Source organism: Anabrus simplex, chromosome X (genome assembly GCF_040414725.1).
Source record: "Anabrus simplex isolate iqAnaSimp1 chromosome X, ASM4041472v1, whole genome shotgun sequence".
In the NCBI taxonomy this organism is placed as follows: Eukaryota; Metazoa; Arthropoda; class Insecta; order Orthoptera; family Tettigoniidae; genus Anabrus; species Anabrus simplex.
The window spans coordinates 127,046,442-127,067,666 of NC_090279.1; the positions used below are offsets into that span (position 1 = coordinate 127,046,442).

Genomic DNA, 21,225 nt, shown 5'->3' on the forward strand with positions numbered 1-21,225 from the left:
ACAAAACAGGGGAAATGCAACTAAATTCAAGAGGAAGTTATTAATACATAGTGCGTCTTGCGTTATGCCTTACTGCGCTTGAAGACAGTGCCGCATGTTTCGTACACATAACCGATCATCTTCAGGTAGCCATTTAGAGCAGTGGGAGAAGGCTGTCCGAAGAAAGGACACAAATCCGACTCATAATTTGTTTTCATGTGTGATATCAATTTTTAGCATTACTTCTTGATAAAAATAAAGTAATTTACGGAGATCGATGAAATTTCTCCCGAGGACAGTTAGGAAACGTAACTCTCCAGAGAAGGGGCAATCCACGCGCACTGATGTTACTACAAAAATCCCGAATCTGAACATAAGACAACAAGAATAGGAAATAATTATATTCTATACAATGTTAAAGAAATATTAACTGAAAGTTAAGAATGGAATGCATTGCCCTGGATTCTCTTCTTTTAAAACAAGATCACCCAGTGGTTTTCGGCACCGCTTAATCATCACGACTTACCGCCACTTTGCTACTGCTTATGAGTGGAAGAAGGAGCATGGACGTTGATATTACACGAGCTAAAGCTTATGTTTAACTCTGAATCATTACAAGTGAAGGTTTTCTTATTAGGAAGCATTTACCTCAGAAAAAATGAAGATCAGTTGGCATATCATGGTCTGGCTTCATGTTTGTTCCCTGTGTGTACAGCTGGATCCAGCCCAAGGCAATGCATGCTATACTGAACGTCACCCCTGGTGATATAATTGCAAACATTCTAATTCATGTCATCATACAATTAGAGCAGGCGTGTGTAGGGATCATTGGTTTCAAGTCACATGGTAGCCAGTAGAATAAAACGTTACGGAAATCGTTAGGAATATCCGGCAACATAAAGAATCTAATATGTCCAATTTCCAGTCGAAGTTACTCAGCAGAAAACTGGGCATTTTCAGACGCGCCACACATATTTAAGTATCCATGACCAAGTACAGTAAATACGACGGTGATCTTGTTTATTATTCATTTTTCACATCTCCAAGACAGCTAAATCATCTCGAAAATACTGCGAACGATCCAGCTCCTGAAATAAGCTGCACAAATCAGTTTATCACGTAGATAGAAGCACTGGTCCACCTGCTGGGCAAGATGCTTAAGGCGTCCCCTTGGTCGAAACAATTTTCACCATCACAATGTTGGCCAGCCGGGTGGGAGAGGTGCTGGTAGATTGCGTACAAAAGCCTGGATTCATTACAAACCTCTCCACAGTGCTCATTTAGAGTGAGGGCATATGACGGACGGCGAAGTTGAGCCATGAGTAAATCGCTTGCTGCTTTATGACCGAAGTAGGTTGCATGTCGGCACCGCGTTTCACCCTCTCCTTTCCGCTATCGTACTTCACGTTCTTCACTTCATCTCATTACATCCTCTTCTGTACGCTACGGTGTCTCCTGATCATGTCATACATCAAAGAGTAAGACAAATAATGAAGGATCGTTATTTTCACTCGTAGGATGGTCTAAAATATAAACGTGTGAACTAATTGTTAAATGTGATCTTCTATCTGCCCACAGGTTACCAACTGTTTGAAGGTTTCAACTGTTATAAGATGTACCGTGAAGGAAAGAGCTGGAGTGACGCCAGGGAGCAGTGCAAGAGAGACGGAGGCGATCTCATGGTATTGGAAAGTGAACGGGAGAGAAGCGAGGTGTTCCCTACAATGTTCGAGAGTGTGATCTGGTACCCCTGGATGGGAGTTTACAAGCCCGAAGGTGAAGATCGTTGGGTGTCTGTGAAAGGTGAGTTCTCCCTACCTCTCTTCTGCTCATGAATTACCGAATGTCGGACGGAAGACATTTGTCATATTAAACAACAGAAGCCGACATTTAGCTGTAGTTAGCGATGTCACTGGCTGACGACCACACCGTATTGCCTATAATCAGGGGAGGAATGAATGTATTACCCATAGAATCTCAGGCGGTAGAGCGCTGGCCTTCTGAGACCACATTGGCAGGTGGCATTCGATTCTCGCCCAGTCCGGTGATACGACAGTCTCGTGTCGGTAAATTTACTGGCACATAAAATAAATCCTGGTGGACAAAATTCCGGCACGTTGGCGTCTCCCAAACCATACGAATGTAGTTACTGAAACATAAAGTGAATAATATTAGTTATGTCTAAATGAAGGGAAAGGCCCGTAAAGTGAGGGTATGAGGACATTCGTCTGTCGGATGGGGACGTTAATCCTTGAGCAGACCTCTTGGTGTTCTTTGACAGGAGTAGGCTATGTGCCGCACCAAGACGTGCAGGTTTATCACGGACGCCAACTAGAGATTAGGACACACTGGGGTCATGGTAGGGACATCATCATTATAGAATGTTGTGCCCTCGTTTAGTTCCACACCTCTTGTCTTTAAATCATTAGAAACTGAGTTATGATCTCCTCTACTGCTCTTACCCTCGATGGCTGACTCCATTATTCTCGCAGGTAACCCATCATCCTCCATTCATCTCACGCAACCCCAACACCGGAATACCCCTTCATCCATGGAAATTATGTCTAACTTAGCATTTGTCTTCTCATTCTGGGTACCTTCCTGTCATTGCTCCCACCCGGTGTTTCGAGACATCATTCTCATTATTTCAACGTATATTACAACTAACGTATGGACGAGATATCCAGAATCCTCCGAGCTTGCACTCCCACACAGCGAAGTTTTCCTGAAAACAGGCCGTTTCATCCCAGAGTTCACTGCATTACCTTTGATGCACCTTGCTTCCCGGGAGAACTTCCAGTTTTGTATCTCCGACCTGACATTCAGTTCTCGGAACTTTCTTCCCCACTGACATGACGTTACTCTTGGTAATAAAAAAAAGCAAAGTCATCTGTGTATAGGCCATGAAGGCCCTGGGAGTGGTGGAAGGTAAAGGCTTCCACTATTCGTAACCTCGGCACTTGATGGGGTAGAGTGGTTAGCTCTACGCCCGGCCGCCTTTGCCCCCAAGAATTAACCTGGTACTCATTTTTGGTGTAGGATGAGTGAACCTCAGGGCCATATGCAACTCCAGAAGTGGAAATATCATTTCCTAAATTTTACGACTTTCTGACGGGGATTCGAACCCACGTCCTTCCGGGCGAACCGATTGCACCTTCACCGCCTCGGCCAGGGAGCCCCTTTATGCTTGGTAATGCCAATATTAATGTCGTACTCACTGCACCTATTTTAAGTTCCAAGAAATTAGACTGCAGGCTTTCAGCTCTGTCTGCCATTAACACCAAAATGCTTACAACATTTCAGCATCCCTGGCGCTTTATACCTTCCAGTAGATGATCCTTGTGAACTATGAACAACAACATTGAAGATTGCAGCCATATCCCACCCCTGTAAGTACCTTGAATCAAGAACTCGTTCTACCATCACCTTTCAATGTTTCATTGCTCCCAATAATCTAGGCTTAACCCCATATTCTCCCAGTGTGGCTGACATCCTTCCCTGAAGTACTCAGTCATATGCCTTCTCTAGATCTACGAAACATAAACACAAATTTCTATTCATATCACAGCACTTTTTACTTATCTGACGAATACTGAAGAGTTGACCATGAAAACCCCTCTGAGGTCTGAAACCACACTGGTCTCATCCAACATAGTAAAAATTATTTATTGGTTTCTCCCTCCAAAAATACTAGTGAATACCTTGCTCGAAAGAATCACCATCATCAGTGTCGTTGAAATACCTTGATAGTTCTAGCAGTCCTTCCCTACCTATTACTGCTTTCGTCAAATCAGGAGGTTCTTTACTAACTTTCCAGGCTCTCCTTATTACTCTGTGAGCTCGGTTGTTCACGACATCAAGATGAATATTTTCTCTTACATTCCTTCCACCTGTACCGTGCTATGAGTTCAGCAGATTAACTCAGAACATTATTTATTTCCGTTTTCCCTCCGTACCCCACACACTGCCCATCCCTTTTCAACACTTGTTAAAAGCATTTGATTTCCTCCTATCCCTTCCTCATTATCACCGCTTACCGAAATATCATTATTTCCTAACTCGCTCATTTCTACTTTACTTGTTATTTTTCCCCATTACTGTGGGTCGATAGATTAATATCGAATACCTTTTCCTTCACCTCTTTGCTTCCAAAGAATCCTGCACTGTCAAAACAAATTGGAAATCCTTCATTCCCGGAGGCTTGCTTAAAATAATCTCAGCTCGGTAAATTATGTGAAACAGACTGCTAATCTACTTACACATAGTCCAAGTGAGAGTCTCTCCTCTGACAGGTTAGCGACATACGGTTGATTGTATAGTCCCCGCCTCTTGAGCACAAGGAGGGCCATGACTCAGAATATGTCCGAGGTGCCCAATACTACTCCCGACTCAAGGAGGGCCATGACTCAGAATATGTCCGAGGTGCCCAATACTACTCCTGACTCAAGGAGGGCCATGACTCAGAATATGTCCGAAGTGCCCAAAACTAGTCTCGACTCAAGGAGGGCCATGACTCAGAATATGTCCAAGGTGCCCAATACTACACCCGACTAAAGGAGGGCCATGACTCAGAATATGTGCGAGGTGCCCAATACTACTCCCGACTCAAGGAGGGTCATGACTCAGAATAAGTCCGAGGTGCCCAATACTACACCCGACTAAAGGAGGGCCATGACTCAGAATATGTCCGAGGTGCCCTATACTACTCCCGACTCAAGGAGGGCCATGACTCAGAATATGTCCGAGGTGCCCAATACTACTCCCGACTCAAGGAGGGCCATGAGTCCGAGGTGCCCTATACTACTCCCGACTCAAGGAGGGCCATGACTCAGAATATGTCCAAGGTGCCCAATACTACTCCCGACTCAAGGAGGGCCATGACTCAGAATATGTCCGAGGTGCCCAATACTACTCCCGACTCAAGGAGGGCCATGAGTCCGAGGTGCCCAATACTACTCCCGACTCAAGGAGGGCCATGACTCAGAATATGTCCGTGGTGCCCAATACTACTCCCGACTCAAGGAGGGCCATGACTCAGAATATGTCCGAGGTGCCCAATACTACTCCCGACTCAAGGAGGGTCATGACTCAGAATAAGTCCGAGGTGCCCAATACTACTCCCGACTCAAGGAGGGCCATGACTCAGAATATGTGCGAGGTGCCCAATACTACTCCCGACTCAAGGAGGGCCATGAGTCCGAGGTGCTCAATACTACTCCCGACTCAAGGAGGGCCATGAATCAGAATATGTCAGAGGTGCTCAATACTACTCCCGACTCAAGGAGGGCCATGACTCAGAATATGTCCGAGGTGCCCAATACTACTCCCGACTCAAGGAGGGCCATGACTCAGAATATGTCCGAGGTGCCCAATACTACTCCCGACTCAAGGAGGGACATGACTCAGAATATGTCCAAGGTGCTCAATACCACTCCCGACTCAAGGAGGGACATGACTCAGAATATGTCCAAGGTGCTCAATACTACTCCCGAGCCAAGGAGGGCCATCACTCAGAATATGTCCGAGGTGCTCAATACTACTCCCGACTCAAGGAGGGCCATGACTCAAGGAGGGCCATCACTCAGAATATGTCCGAGGTGCCCAATACTACTCCCGACTCAAGGAGGGCCATGACTCAGAATATGTCCGAGGTGCCCAATACTACTCCCGACTCAAGGAGGGCCATCACTCAGAATATGTCCGAGGTGCTCAATACTACTCCCGACTCAAGGAGGGACATGACTCAGAATATCTCCGAGGTGCCCAATACTACTCCCGACTCAAGGAGGGCCATCACTCAGAATATGTCCGGGGTGCTCAATACTACTCCCGACTCACGGAGGGCCATGACTCAGAATATGTCCGAGGTGCTCAATACTACTCCCGACTCAAGGAGGGCCATGACTCAGAATATGTCCGATGTGCTCAATACTACTCCCGACTCAAGGAGGGCCATGAGTCCGAGGTGCCCAATACTACTCCCGACTCTCAGTACCACTTACTCGTCCCCTCAGTCGTTGCCCATAGTTCAAGTACTAGGACGTGACTGCAGTCACTCACACGACAACAGTAACCTGGGCTCATGTTGGACACGAAACAGGTTCAACAACGAAGCAGCCGTCAAAAACGCCTTCGAAAAGTTTCTCACCATGAGACGGTCGATCACCTGGGAAACGGGTGCGAATGCTCCTGCATCGCGTAGGGGAAGTGAATTGCATTTAATGATGCACATCGTAATTAATAAGAAATCCTCGTCGTGGAGTTCTCATTGTGAGAATTGTTACTACCAACTAGCAGGTACAGGGTGTTTCTTGATCACCAACACACTCATGGCGAGAAGAGGACCCACATGAGCGACGATAAGTATTACAGGTAAGGCTCGCAGACAAACAGCCCGAGTGAATAAGAATGTGTCGCTTCCTGTTTAAATGTACCGCCTGTCGTAATATTTCATTATTCTCTTTATAACCTTTCTTTTCACACACACTACCAATCATCAGCAGCTGTCAGCTACTCCGATCTCTATTTATAGCTGACGTCGTGTTTTACCGATTTCTTACTAAACATTTCCTTATTTTCTGCGAATCACGTGAAGTAATTCGTGAGGCAGGGCCCAGAATCATGCTTACAATATCCATATTTCAATTTGCACTACTAAAATGTACTTGTCGCTACTCGTTCAGATGGTCTCGAACACAATATTTTTATATATAACAAACGGTTTTGAACGATGACGACCGTACGTAAATGCTGTCTCTGTTTCAGGATATATCGCCGTGAATTAGCTAGAAGGATACGCGTACCACCGTTATCACCTTCATTGATATTACTGAGCAGAGCCAGAGCGGGAATGTCTTTACTTTGACACGTGAAAACGTTGGAGGAGCCCTCACGGACTTTAAGAGTTCTAACAGGCAGCAAGCTACAACTTTTTAGATTGCCAGATTACCAGGTCTCATTTACATCAGAGCCAGAACTTCATATTCCTCCAAGTTATTGATTTATCTCAGTCTCAAGTGCAGAAACGCAGTACCGTGTTTTCTCGCAGACTTTCTCATTTCTGATCAGTAGAATGTGTGGCCTTGTTCTTACCGTTTGCACTCATAGACGATGATCAGTTCCGTTGGTGATAAAACAGCACTTGTCTGGTCATCGCATCCTCCTGAGACACACAGCCGGATGGCCTTCCTGATGTTGGGAGAGGTGTTCTCTATTGTGTGAGCTGAGAACATTCTTGTTAGGACAAAACGGAAATCAGATTTTGAGAAGTACCGAATGCATCTCACAGTGGACACGGACCAAGTGCTCGTAAACCTCCGTTGAAAAACTACTTCATGTGTTTTGTACTTGAGTTTTTCAAATTATTGATGTAAATAATGTAATCACATCTTCAGACCATCGCAATCAGACCTTGTAAATATATGGATCTTATTGTTCAGCAAATGTCTACAAAGCGGAAAATCTCCGAGAACTGGAGGAAATCATGAATAAGGACATTATATAAAGGAAACGACAAGGCGACAACTGAATTTCATACTGAGGGATTGCACTAGATTATAATATCAGAAAGACTAACGAACTTCACTGACCATAAAATATAAGAGTATCAATTCAGATTAAGAAGGAAACCATCACCTTCACAGGCTATAAAATGTCTACAAGAAGACATCTGGGCGGCTTAAGACACCCCAAAGGCAAATACTGTACAGTCTTCACATTCGACATGTTGGACAGGAAGAGTATGGACCCCATGACAGAAGACAAGGCAATTGTAAAACTCATAGGAAACTCCTGTCACAAAGCAATGTAGCGATAAACGACGGGATAGGTATATCAAAAGATATCCTTCAAACAAATGAAGTAATTCAAGGTGACCCAGTTAGTCCCTCCAGCTTAACATTGCTACATCTGACGCAGAAAATCCATTGAAAATATGAAAACGGTGTAGCTCTATATGTATCCTCATGACATGGTCCTAGGTTCGCAGACCGATAATGACCTTAAAGAAGCCTTAAACAAACTGAACATTTGAGCTGAAAACAACAAATTCGTCATAAACCAGGAAAAAAGTATACATATGGTTTTTCGAAGAGGGGCAGGTTACCGACCGAAGACAAGATGTTACTAGGAACAAATACTTAGGACTAACTCTAGAGACATCAGGAACGTCATACAGGATCCACATCAGGGAAAGAGCGATCTGAAGAACACAGCTATGACTCTGTTCAGCGCTAAAATAGTACCAATTATCACGTACGACTTGGAACTGATCTGGGAATTTCTAGAGACAATAGAAAAAGTAAAAGCCCGCTTCCTAAAATGAGCCCTCGGAATTGCCAAAAAGCGCCCTCAAGGCTTGCGTATGAACCTACAAGAGAAACCTCCTTCAATGAGGACTTGAGATGTCACTTAATGCTGCCATCAACCAGCCAAGAAAATAATTATTGACCCTCCGACGAGACAAGCGCACGAATATAGAAGAGAATTTCTACTCTACAGATGCCATGATTGATAGAGGATGGACAAAAGGAAACCACGACGTGCGTTCTGCACTGACAAGCCTGGCGATACGTGGATACCACCACAGAATATGCAAGAATACGAAATACCATGAACCCAACAAGGACTCTTCGTGTAGTTTGTGTGACAAATAATACTTCTCCTGTTGCAAGAATCGCAAGAGAACACTACTATATTATACCAGAGAATAAACACCCACACTTCCCTATGTGCATTTGTATGCTCTTATTAATTAATTAATTAAAAGTGCCCACATGTCTCGTCGTGAAAGTATAATAGATACGTAGTGTTCCTAACTTCGTCGTAATCGCCAAAAACTCAATGGTGTCTCTCTGTACTCGAACGTGAACAGTAATTTACAAATTGAGATGCTAACACTTCAGAGACATATGAAAGTTGTGTGGCAATGTCATCCATATCCCTGGTAACGATTACGGAATCTTCTGAACCTCAGACCAAGTAGTGACATCGTCGATAGTAAGATGACCAAAGCCAACTTCGCTGTTCTAATAGTCTCTCTGTGATGTGATCCCGGAAATGTTTCCTTCTGAACAGATGACGTCTAGCCGTGAACCGCGGTGTCTTCACTTGACCTCAGGCTAACTAATCGATACATATGTACTTGCTCTCTTCACCTTCCGAAGCAGTTTCTACTTTCTGGTGCGCTTGAATTTTCATATTTTTTGTGATATTTGAAGCCATCTCCTTCCCGTTTCTTCTCAGTTATAATAAAAGAAAATGCTCGAATTTGTTGTGAATCTCACTGTGCTCCCTTTTCAGCTTCCTTATTGCAGCTACTACAACCTCCGTTGCTCTTTGAGTCTGCGACTTGCACGTTTAGCATCACTGTATTCCCAACAAGTACAGTCTGACACTATCACTCCACTGGGGGTGATATTTTCACTGTGCCTTTGTGTATTTTGTTCATCGCAATTATGATTCTCATCGCTTCACTTCGGCTGACTTTTGGGTGGTTCACTGGTTTGTATTGAGCCCTGACAGCAATCCCTGTGACCATTTTTGTAAATTTTAATTCTGTATCTCAGTGTTGGGTTAGGCCGCGGCGAAGCAATGCAGTCGGAGATCCATGAAGGCTCCACTCAAGGGACGTGCAAGTCCGACGAGTTGGGTCACAGGTTAATTAAGTGGACTGTTATCATCGTGGCTTTTAACGTAGAATGTAATCATCATTTCTGCCTAAATTACGTGAATATCCCGCAATAGAATATTAAGAGATCGAGAATATTGGCATATTCGTTAAGATACATTGACCATCATTTAATCATATCTTAAATTAAATAACTAATCTAATGTTCCTACGCTACTTTAAATGAGAACTCCGTAAAATGTTTTATTTATGGAAGGATTTTTCGTTTAATGATTTTTAAATAACTTCAGAAGTATCAATTACATTAAGAGCAAATTAATGGCAACTCAAACGGATATAGGAAGGAAAATATTATGTTAAATAGAAAATAAACACCTAACTTCAAGCTCTTGTTACAAATAAGTTATAACATCGTCAATCGAAAAACAAAAAAAAAGAGACAAAGTGTCCCCCTGCTGAAGGCTTACAGTGAAAGATCAGTTATCAACCTTGCATTTTTCTAAAATAAATCACTGGGAATTATTGAATCATCCACTTCAGAATGTTATTTTCTACCCAAATATCTCACAATATTCCGTAATTTCTCTTTTAAAAATCACCGCATTATATGTCGGTATCTGTCTATCTAGCAACTTGAAAAATACCGTTATTCTAACTTCATAAAATCACCATAAATGCAATAGAAATGTTTGAAAGACACAGGATCGTAACATAATATGACATCCATCAAAATCATGCATTTAAAAGACAGACTCGATCCTCCCCTACATTCATCGGTGACTGCGCCTAGATAAAAGACATCAAAAGACATTGCAACGTCTACAATACCCTTGTCTAACTACGTTGATTCTGCGCCTCCGGATACCACTGCGACGTTTGACCTGGAATACTACATTAGCACTAGGCGTCAACTCAAATGATCTACAAAATCCAACTAGCAAAGAAATGATTTACTTACCATAGAAGATCATATTTCCTTTACGACATGACCTCAATATCTTTACGTTACCGATTATCTTGCGAAGATCCTAAACATCCCTTTAATATCGTGCGCTCTGGTCGAACTTGTATTTTAATAGGATACATGTGACGACCAACTACTAGTGTTCGTGAGTGCAACATCCTATAACATTATTCTAAAATACGGCCTCGTACCTAAATAAATTATTCATCACGACAACAACAAAATTCACGCATGACCAATATAATTCCTACCGTCAATACCATCATCAGGACCTTCACATAACATCATCATCAAATTCGCAATCCTAATGACGCATCTATAATCATCACATCTCTCTATCCACGTAAATACTTTCAAAGATCCTACCGTAACTAACACCTTATTACATCGCACAACTCGTCATGCACAGCGAATTCACAATACTAAAGAACAATCTATTCAGGCAATTACGTAAAATTACTAAATACGTTGCCGCATTAACTCCATATCACCACAATAGTATCACACTTCTATTATCAAAACACTGTATTTTCCACACAAGCACATAACATTCTGAAGACCACAGAATCGCACGTCGCAAAATACCAAGCTCCTCCGAGGTATTCTGAGCTACAAGTTAAATTAACGTTCAATACCATAACACCATTACGATACCAATAACATCCATGTCGAAAAATCTTTCCGTAAAACTTTGCTAACAAACATTAAAGAAATCTTTCACAACCACCGCATATTATCACAACGTAGTCTGGCTCACCACATTAGACGTAACGATCATAAGTATTACAACGCAATGTCCAACAAATAACGGTCGCTTTCAAGTTAAAATTGTTCATGTCAAATCGACGACAAAATAAATACTACTCTACAACTACAATAAGCAATTACGTGGCGGAATATATAAGATATTCAAGTACTCATCCTGGGTTGTTGCTCCACGACGGTGTCACCTTCCGAGTTCAGCTCTCATTCAATAACATTATCAAGTATTGTCCATCACATTTCTGGTCAGATCCTTTGAGGTCCCTCTATTTTAGTTGTTCATGTTGATACGTGCACTCATTTCATCAGAATAATTAATTGCTGACGGTTCCATATTACCTGAATCTCAGAGATATCAATTAGAACAAGGTTATACACCTTAATACAATTTTTACAGTTCAAATGATACACTTGCCTTTTTCATTCAATAACAAGATATCTTGTTTTACAATATTATGTTTATAATATGCCAATATCTCTTTAATATTTCCTTTCAATACAATCTTTTCCCTATGAATTCTTGCTTCCGATCTTTCTGAGATGCAGATTGAGAGTGTCAACTTCTTCAGAGACAAAACAGATTCTATCACAACATAATAATTGCAGACGGTTTGCTTTTCAGAATTCTTCTCAGCTTCTAGCTCCCATATGTTCCTGACAATTGGAAACATTTGACACATAATGCAAGACGATCTCGTACAAATCAGCTGTACTAGCAAAGGAACTTATTTAATAATTGCCGCCTCGTATTTAGGTTAGTAATCGACAGTTTCTTTTCTTCATCTCGATCGTTGGATCGTGCGAGACTAGATGTATAAGGTATGGCCCTCTCATATGAATTTATTATTTACATATTTCATGGCCCTCAGTAACATTCTGTCATAGATATTCTGCCGTTCATGCATTTCGGAAAGTTTACTTGAGGAATACGTATTATTCATTTAATCCTGCCCTATGTTTCCCGATGTTTAACTTTCTACTAATATTTCCGAGATACCACGGGGTTTAGAGCTTGTTGTCAATCCGCTAATATCTTCAATTCAGCGATGCCGTTCACGTAATTAGACAAATCAACTGCCTTCTAATTCATCTGGAGGTGTGATAACCGGACATAAGATTTCATTGACATTATTTCTCGACATAAACTTCCAATGTGTTCACCAATCTCATCCTGACATACATTGGAAGGTTATATTCCTCCTCTACTCAAAAATGAAATTTCGTATGAAAGGAGAAATTTCATGTTCATGCCAGATCTAATCATAATTCTCTTCTTCAATGAAATCTTCTTTTATCAGGTCTGAAGTGAATGAAAATGACTCTGGTCTTGAGATACTGTTATACCATATCCTGCCTTCCAATCTTGTCTGGACTTCATCATTCGTCATCTGATCCGTCGGTCAACGAATAAACATCCCAAGCATCTCCGTTTCTTTCGTCTTCCACGATGATATTAACTTCCTCCTCATCAGCGATCGGGAAACTGTACTGTTTAAGACTTGAAGCATTGAAAATAGCAATGTTGTTGGACTCCAAACTCTGTATTTTATATGCATTATTGCCCAACGCTTCAATAACCTTGAACGGCCCGATGTACAAATGTGCAAACTTGGAATAGAATTTTTCCGTAGGACAAGACACGGCTGGTTTTCTTACAAGAACATAGGTTCCAACCTCCAAAGTTTCTCGAAATTTCTTATGCCTTAACTTCTTGAGACGTTTTTCGGCTTGCCTTTTCATACACGCCTGAGCTTGCTTTATGTTCTCTTCGACGCTAGGACTTTCTTCGACTGGTCTAGCAATGATCTCGTTCCAGGGACGTCTTGGTTGCTCGTTCATGTGAAGAATGCTTGGAATATTGCCGATAGACTCGTGCCATGTAAAATTTATACAATCGGCTATTGTCGGTAAACAAGAAGTCCATGTCCATTGACGTTCATGGCAGAAAATTCTACAATATTTCGCAATTTCTTTCATGACCCTCTCAGCTGCATTGGATTCAGGGTGTCTTATTGAACTAAACCGGTGTTGAATGTTCATTTTCCTTAAAGCTTCTGCAAATTCGTTTGACGTAAACTGTGTTCCATGGTCCGTTATTATGCATTTTGGTTTACCCATCTTTGGTATCGTTACTCTTTCTAAACTTCTAATTATGGACTTAGAGTTGGCCTTCCTAATGGGCTGAAGTGACACATATTTTGACATTACGTCAAGGACTACCAATACAAAACGGTTTCCACGTTTACCTACGGGTAAACTCCCATACAAGTCCATGGCATATACTTCCCTAGGTCGGTCTGGTATTACGGCTATCGGTGGTTGATACAATAATACGGAGTTGTATTTCACCCTCTGGCATATATCACAGGTTTTTACTATTCTCCCTATGGTTCTCCGGAACCCAGTCCATGTGAAAGTCTCTCCTATTGTAGCCGCTAATTTATCTAGTCCACCATGACCAATCATTCTATGGATGTACCATATGAGTTTACATCTTAATTTGCGTGGCACCACCACTCTTAATTTCTTCCGATCTTTATCTATGTATTTATACAAGATGTTATTCGTCAGCACATAATCATCTATTTGATCTTCGGATCCATCATTAGCTGACCTTCTTAGACAATACTCAATAATCTTTTTCAGAGATGAATCCTCAAGTTGCAACTCCGGCAATCGTTTTAGGCTTTCCAAACATTCTTCATCCTCTTGAGTTACTTCGATCACATTGACCTCCAGAGGCTCTTCTGTTGGATTTCGGCTTAGACTGTCTGCCAACACATTACTTTTACCCGGGCAGAACTCAATTCTTAAATTAAATTGCTGCGCATAAAGTGCCCATCGTGATACTCTCTCGCTGGATAATGTGGTTTTTAACACAAACGTTAGCGCCTTATGGTCCGTCCTAATGACTACTGGATACCCATACACGATTTTCCTCCACTGCTGTAATGCGTAAACAATGGCCAACATCTCAAGCTCAGTGGTCGTATACTTAAGCTCATGGTTTCTCAATTTTCTACTAACGAAGGCCAAATAGTTTATATTATTCTTCTCATTACTTTCCTGATACAGTACAGCTCCAACTCCAACTGCTGAGGCATCAGATTGAATGATAAACTCACGATCAAAGTCCGGATATCCGAGCTTTATGCTGTTAGCTAGTAATTCCTTCGCGTTAACAAAAGCTCGATCATGACTCTCATTCCATCGCCAACGATTATTGGTCTTCAGTATATCTTGCAGGGGAGCTAATATCTCTGTATACCTTGGACAGTGGCTAGCGAAAAATCTCGTCATTCCCAAGAATTGTCGGATATGCTTAATCCTTCTGGGCTTCGGAAAGTTACATATGGCCTGTATCTTAACCGGGTTTGGTCTTATTCCAGTTCCATCAATTACATGTCCAACAAACAAGATTTCAGATTGGCAGAACTTTGACTTGGATCGATTGATTTTGAATCCAGCCTCATCTAAATTTCTTAGCAGCTGTTCCAACTTGACTACATGCTCCTCGAAAGTTGCTGTCGCCAGTACGATGTCATCAACATAAATGGTTATAAATTCTTTTACTTCCGGTTTCAAGTTCCTGTCTAAAGCTCGTACGAGCGCAGCCGCAGAATTAGAAATGCCGAATGGGAGTCTTTCAAAGATATACGTTTGATTATCAAACATGAAACCAGTAAATAGTTTGGATTTACTCTCCAAAACTATGTGGAAGTATGAGGAAGTCAAATCTAATATCGTGAAAAATCTCTTGTTCCGAAATCCTCTTATTATCTCCTTTATTACTGGGGCTTTATCATACTCAGGAATTAATTTGGAGTTGACCTGTCTCGCATCAATGCACACGCGAATCGATCCATTGCTTTTTCTTACCACTACCAGAGGGCTAACGAATGGTGTATGTGCTTTAGATATTATACCATTATCAATCATTTCTTGTATTACCTTCCTAGCCTCGGGCATGAATTTATCTGGTATTGGATACGGTTTGATCTTAAACGGCCTCCAATCTTTCACTAATAACTTGTACTTAAAGTTCTTTATTGCTCCAGGCTGGCTCTTAAAAGCATTGCTATACCTTTTCAGCAGGTTCTCAATTATCCCTTGCTGTTCAGGATTTCCTCCTATTCCACTGTCGATTGTCTGTCTACACACAGCATCTTCTGTGTCGTATCTTTCCATCATCTTCTCGGCAACATGTGCAGCTTCATTTATTGAAATGTTCATGGTTTTCTGTAGCTCACTCGTTTCCTTGTTTTCTATTCTAGCTGTAATGTCCTGTCCTCTTTCACCGTCACATCTGATCCTTATTTCTTCTTTCTTTAAATCAATTACTATGTTGTTTTCCCTAATAAAATCGGATCCAATAATTAAGTTATATTGGATTTTATCCATGACTACAAATGGATGTTCCATTAAATTTCCTCCAATCTCTATTGGCAAATAAGTTTGTATCTTGCATTTCGTAACCTTATCTGGGATTATGCCCTTGATTTTCATGTTGGCAACCGGAATTACAGGCAAGTGTGTTTTGTTTTGTAACTCTGAGAATAATAACTTGGAGATGATACTTATACTTGCTCCAGTATCCAATAATGACAATACTCGAATACCCAATATTGTGACGTAAATAACGGGTAGTCCTCTCTTTAATTTCGTTCCTTCTGGTTGACCGTCTTCGTGCAGCAATTCCTCGGGTTCAAATTCCCACGATTCGATTCCTGCTATGACCCATTCGTGTTGCCTATAATTTGGATTTAACTTACTAATTCTATTATTTGTTACTGATTCCAAAACGAAGTTTTTTTTTCACCCCGTCATTGCCTTGATTATTCTTGTCAAATGGCGTGGCTGCGGGATTTAACGTTTTATCAGCGCTTTCCTTTCTTTGCTCTTGCTGATATAACAGACTAGTCGCGCCCACGCAATCAGCGTTCATATCTTGATTCAATATCGCTCGTTCCCATTGTTTGCATTCCTGCTGCTTTCTTAATTCGCCAAGGTACCTTTCTCTTTCCTTGTTTATCTCCTCGTCCTGTCGAATATCTGATTGTCTTGAATTTTCTCGATACTTATTTCTGCGGTACGGCCATTTATCTCTGTTCCGACTCCACCCTGTATTTCTGTAATACCTAGGATATCTCCGCTCTTCGTTCCGAAACGGTGCCCACTTCTGGCGCGTCTTGTCATTCTTCTCATCCCTATGTTCCACTCTTCTGTAGCCTTCATTCGTCCTAGGTCTATCTCCTTGACCGTGACTATTGTATCCCTGGTTTCTTTCTACACCTTCATCTCCTGCTGGTGTTACAACATTTACCGTCGGATCGACGTGTCTTACTATGCGGCTATTAGTATGTGTTGTCGTGCTGTCAATTTGCCGAAGTATCGACTCCGCTTGCACGGCTGATTGAATGTTTGCCGCCGTCAATAATCTCTGTATATCCGCAGGGAACTGCTTGACTATTGATCGTACCATTTCTGTCTCTGTAGGTGGAGAATCAAGCTCCTTCAGTCGATGAAATTGCATCGTGAAGTATTCGGCAAACCTACTCGGTCCTGTTAAAGAATATTTCTTTGAGTATAGATCGAGTCTGATTCCTTGCTGAACGTCGATCCCCCAGAATTTGTCCAAGAAAGCTTGTTTAAAGCCTGCATAATCTTCAAAAACGTAGCGAAAAGCCTTAAACCAAATGAGTGGTGCACCCTCTAGGTGTTTCTCCACTGTCTTTAACTGACGCTCCGTAGTTACCTTTGCTTCCCTAAAATATTCCTCTATCTCTCTTAGGAAACCACGAGGAGTCATACTGGATCCTATATTTCCGTTAAATTTCTTAGGCCTATCTTCATAAGTGCGTATAATGTTAACAATCTGGGTTCCACTTCCTGTATGAATTGTCCCGTTGTCATCAATATCAACGCAAAGCTGAGGTATCTCAAATTGACTGTTTACTTCAGTCTTCCTTCCATCCTCAATTATCGTCTGTCGGTCGTTCAACGATGATACCAAATTCCTATTTGTTTCGTTTTCAATCCTCAGGTTCTGTACGTCCTTTTGAATAGCATTTAAGCCGTCTTTTAATCCTTTTATTTGCTGATTCATCAAAGCTTTATTCTCTTCAGATTCTTCCGTTATCAAATTGAATCTGTCATTGATCTGTTCACTTGCTTGGGTTATCTCTTTCCGTATATTCTCATTGGTGATGTTGACTTCATCCGTTACCTTCTTGAGTTTTCCATCCCAATTATTATCAGACTCTTTTATCTTTTCCTGCATCACATCTACTTCTTCTTTGAGCTCTTTAAGGTCATGGTCGACTTGAACTCGCAACTCTTGGATGCTTGACTTAAAATCATCCTTCAATTCCTCGAATTTTTCTTGAAAATTCCTCTTATTCTCATTCATCGCCGCATTCACTTCTTCTTTTAAATTTAATACTTCTCCTTGTACTTCAGCGACTTTCGATCCTAATGATACAATCTCTTCTTGCATCACCTTCATATTTTCTTGCACCATGTCGGTGATTCTGTCAAAAGTTCCTTGCATTTTCTCGTGGGATTCGTGAATTTCTGCTCTAGTAGTATCCTGTGATTCCTGGATTTTCTTCTCGGTATTTTCTTGCGATTCTCGTACTTCCTGAATCCTCTTCTCGGTACTTTCTTGTGACTCACGTACTTCTTGAATCCTTTTCTCAGTACTTTCCTGTGCCTCCTGAATTTTCTTTTCTGTATTTTCTTGTGCTTCTTGAATTCTCTTTTCTGTACTTTCTTGCGATTCTCGTACCTCTTGAATTCTCTTTTCTGTACTCTCTTGCGATTCCTGCATTTTATTCATTTTTCCAGCGAGCTCCTCCAATAACAGTTTTACTTGAGCAAGAGACGCCATCGTAATTTCCTATATCGTTCCTTATCAAGAATATATCACCCTCAATCTCTCTATAGTCCTTATCCAGTGTTTCCACAACACCTATACCTGCCTAGCACCTCACGAATTAAATTCAATAAATGAACGTATGGGTCTCTCCGGATCTGACCCGAAATATGACGGACATCCAATAATAAGTGACACGGAACAACCTATCGCTCTATCAAAGTTAAATGACTCATTATCCCGATTAACAAGAGCTGAAACTCTACGGAAAATCCTTCCATAATGTCATAAAATAAAACTAAGTAAAATCGTAGTATTAATTAACGGTCAAATCCTTCCAGTATTATTCATAAAATATACGATTAAATAATATTTCAAACATCCTTCACCAACGACGTTGTAGATTCAATGTTCTCTGATTACCAATGTCATCACGAGTTTTCCTTTCTTTAATGATATAATCTCTATTCTGTTCTCTTCGTCACGAATTCCACTGACAGGCATTAAACGATGATGTATACAGCTCAAGTCCACTGCCAAGCGATAAGTAATTCGACTCTAGTCGTTCGGTAATAAAATAATTCAACTCTGGCCTCACAGTTGGGTGTCAAGTAAAATTAATAACCTATATGAGCCCTGACAGCAATCCCTGTGACCATTTTTGTAAATTTTAATTCTGTATCTCAGTGTTGGGTTAGGCCGCGGCGAAGCAATGCAGTCGGAGATCCATGAAGGCTCCACTCAAGGGACGTGCAAGTCCGACGAGTTGGGTTACAGGTTAATTAAGTGGACTGTTATCATCGTGGCTTTTAACGTAGAATGTAATCATCATTTCTGCCTAAATTACGTGAATATCCCGCAATAGAATATTAAGAGATCGAGAATATTGGCATATTCGTTAAGATACATTGACCATCATTTAATCATATCTTAAATTAAATAACTAATCTAATGTTCCTACGCTACTTTAAATGAGAACTCCGTAAAATGTTTTATTTATGGAAGGATTTTTCGTTTAATGATTTTTAAATAACGTCAGAAGTATCAATTACATTAAGAGCAAATTAATGGCAACTCAAACGGATATAGGAAGGAAAATATTATGTTAAATAGAAAATAAACACCTAACTTCAAGCTCTTGTTACAAATAAGTTATAACATCGTCAATCGAAAAACAAAAAAAAAAGAGACAAAGTGTCCCCCTGCTGAAGGCTTACAGTGAAAGATCAGTTATCAACCTTGCATTTTTCTAAAATAAATCACTGGGAATTATTGAATCATCCACTTCAGAATGTTATTTTCTACCCAAATATCTCACAATATTCCGTCATTTCTCTTTTAAAAATCACCGCATTATATGTCGGTATCTGTCTATCTAGCAACTTGAAAAATACCGTTATTCTAACTTCATAAAATCACCATAAATGCAATAGAAATGTTTGAAAGACACAGGATCGTAACATAATATGACATCCATCAAAATCATGCATTTAAAAGACAGACTCGATCCTCCCGTACATTCATCGGTGACTGCGCCTAGATAAAAGGCATCAAAAGACATTGCAACGTCTACAATACCCTTGTCTAACTACGTTGATTCTGCGCCTCCGGATACCACTGCGACGTTTGACCTGGAATACTACATTAGCACTAGGCGTCAACTCAAATGATCTACAAAATCCAACTAGCAAAGAAATGATTTACTTACCATAGAAGATCATATTTCCTTTACGACATGACCTCACTATCTTTACGTTACCGATTATCTTGCGAAGATCCTAAACATCCCTTTAATATCGTGCACTCTGGTCAAACTTGTATTTTAATAGGATACATGTGACGACCAACTACTAGTGTTCGTGAGTGCAACATCCTATAACATTATTCTAAAATACGGCCTCGTACCTAAATAAATTATTCATCACGACAACAACAAAATTCACGCATGACCAATATAATTCCTACCGTCAATACCATCATCAGGACCTTCACATAACATCATCATCAAATTCGCAATCCTAATGACGCATCTATAATCATCACATCTCTCTATCCACGTAAATACTTTCAAAGATCCTACCGTAACTAACACCTTATTACATCGCACAACTCGTCATGCACAGCGAATTCACAATACTAAAGAACAATCTATTCAGGCAATTACGTAAAATTACTAAATACGTTGCCGCATTAACTCCATATCACCACAATAGTATCACACTTCTATTATCAAAACACTGTATTTTCCACACAAGCACATAACATTCTGAAGACCACAGAATCGCACGTCGCAAAATACCAAGCTCCTCCGAGGTATTCTGAGCTACAAGTTAAATTAACGTTCAATACCATAACACCATTACGATACCAATAACATCCATGTCGAAAAATCTTTCCGTAAAACTTTGCTAACAAACATTAAAGAAATCTTTCACAACCACCGCATATTATCACAACGTAGACTGGCTCACCACACTAGACGTAACGATCATATGTATTACAACGCAATATCCAACAAATAACGGTCGCTTTCAAGTTAAAATTGTTCATGTCAAATCGACAACAAAATAAATACTACTCTACAACTACAATAAGCAATTACGTGGCGGAATATATAAGATATTCAAGTACTCATCCTGGGTTGTTGCTCCACGACGGTGTCACCTTCCGAGTTCAGCTCTCATTCAATAACATTATCAAGTATTGTCCATCACATTTCTGGTCAGATCCTTTGAGGTCCCTCTATTTTAGTTGTTCATGTTGATACGTGCACTCATTTCATCAGAATAATTAATTGCTGACGGTTCCATATTACCTGAAACTCAGAGATATCAATTAGAACAAGGTTATACACCTTAATACAATTTTTACAGTTCAAATGATACACTTGCCTTTTTCATTCAATAACAAGATATCTTGTTTTACAATATTATGTTTATAATATGCCAATATCTCTTTAATATTTCCTTTCAATACAATCTTTTCCCTATGAATTCTTGCTTCCGACCTTTCTGAGAT

The 21,225-nt window shown here is 40.7% G+C and overlaps 1 protein-coding gene across 1 annotated transcript in view; it reads left to right on the forward strand.

Annotated features, from left to right (window-relative positions):
* LOC136886333 (hemolymph lipopolysaccharide-binding protein-like) overlaps window positions 1-21,225 on the forward strand; it is a 53,965-nt gene that overhangs the window by 28,395 nt on the left and 4,345 nt on the right. The window contains exon 5 of the mRNA XM_068230690.1: window positions 1,558-1,782. Coding sequence (XP_068086791.1) covers window positions 1,558-1,782 — 225 coding nt within the window. The remainder of the gene's footprint in view (window positions 1-1,557; window positions 1,783-21,225) is intronic.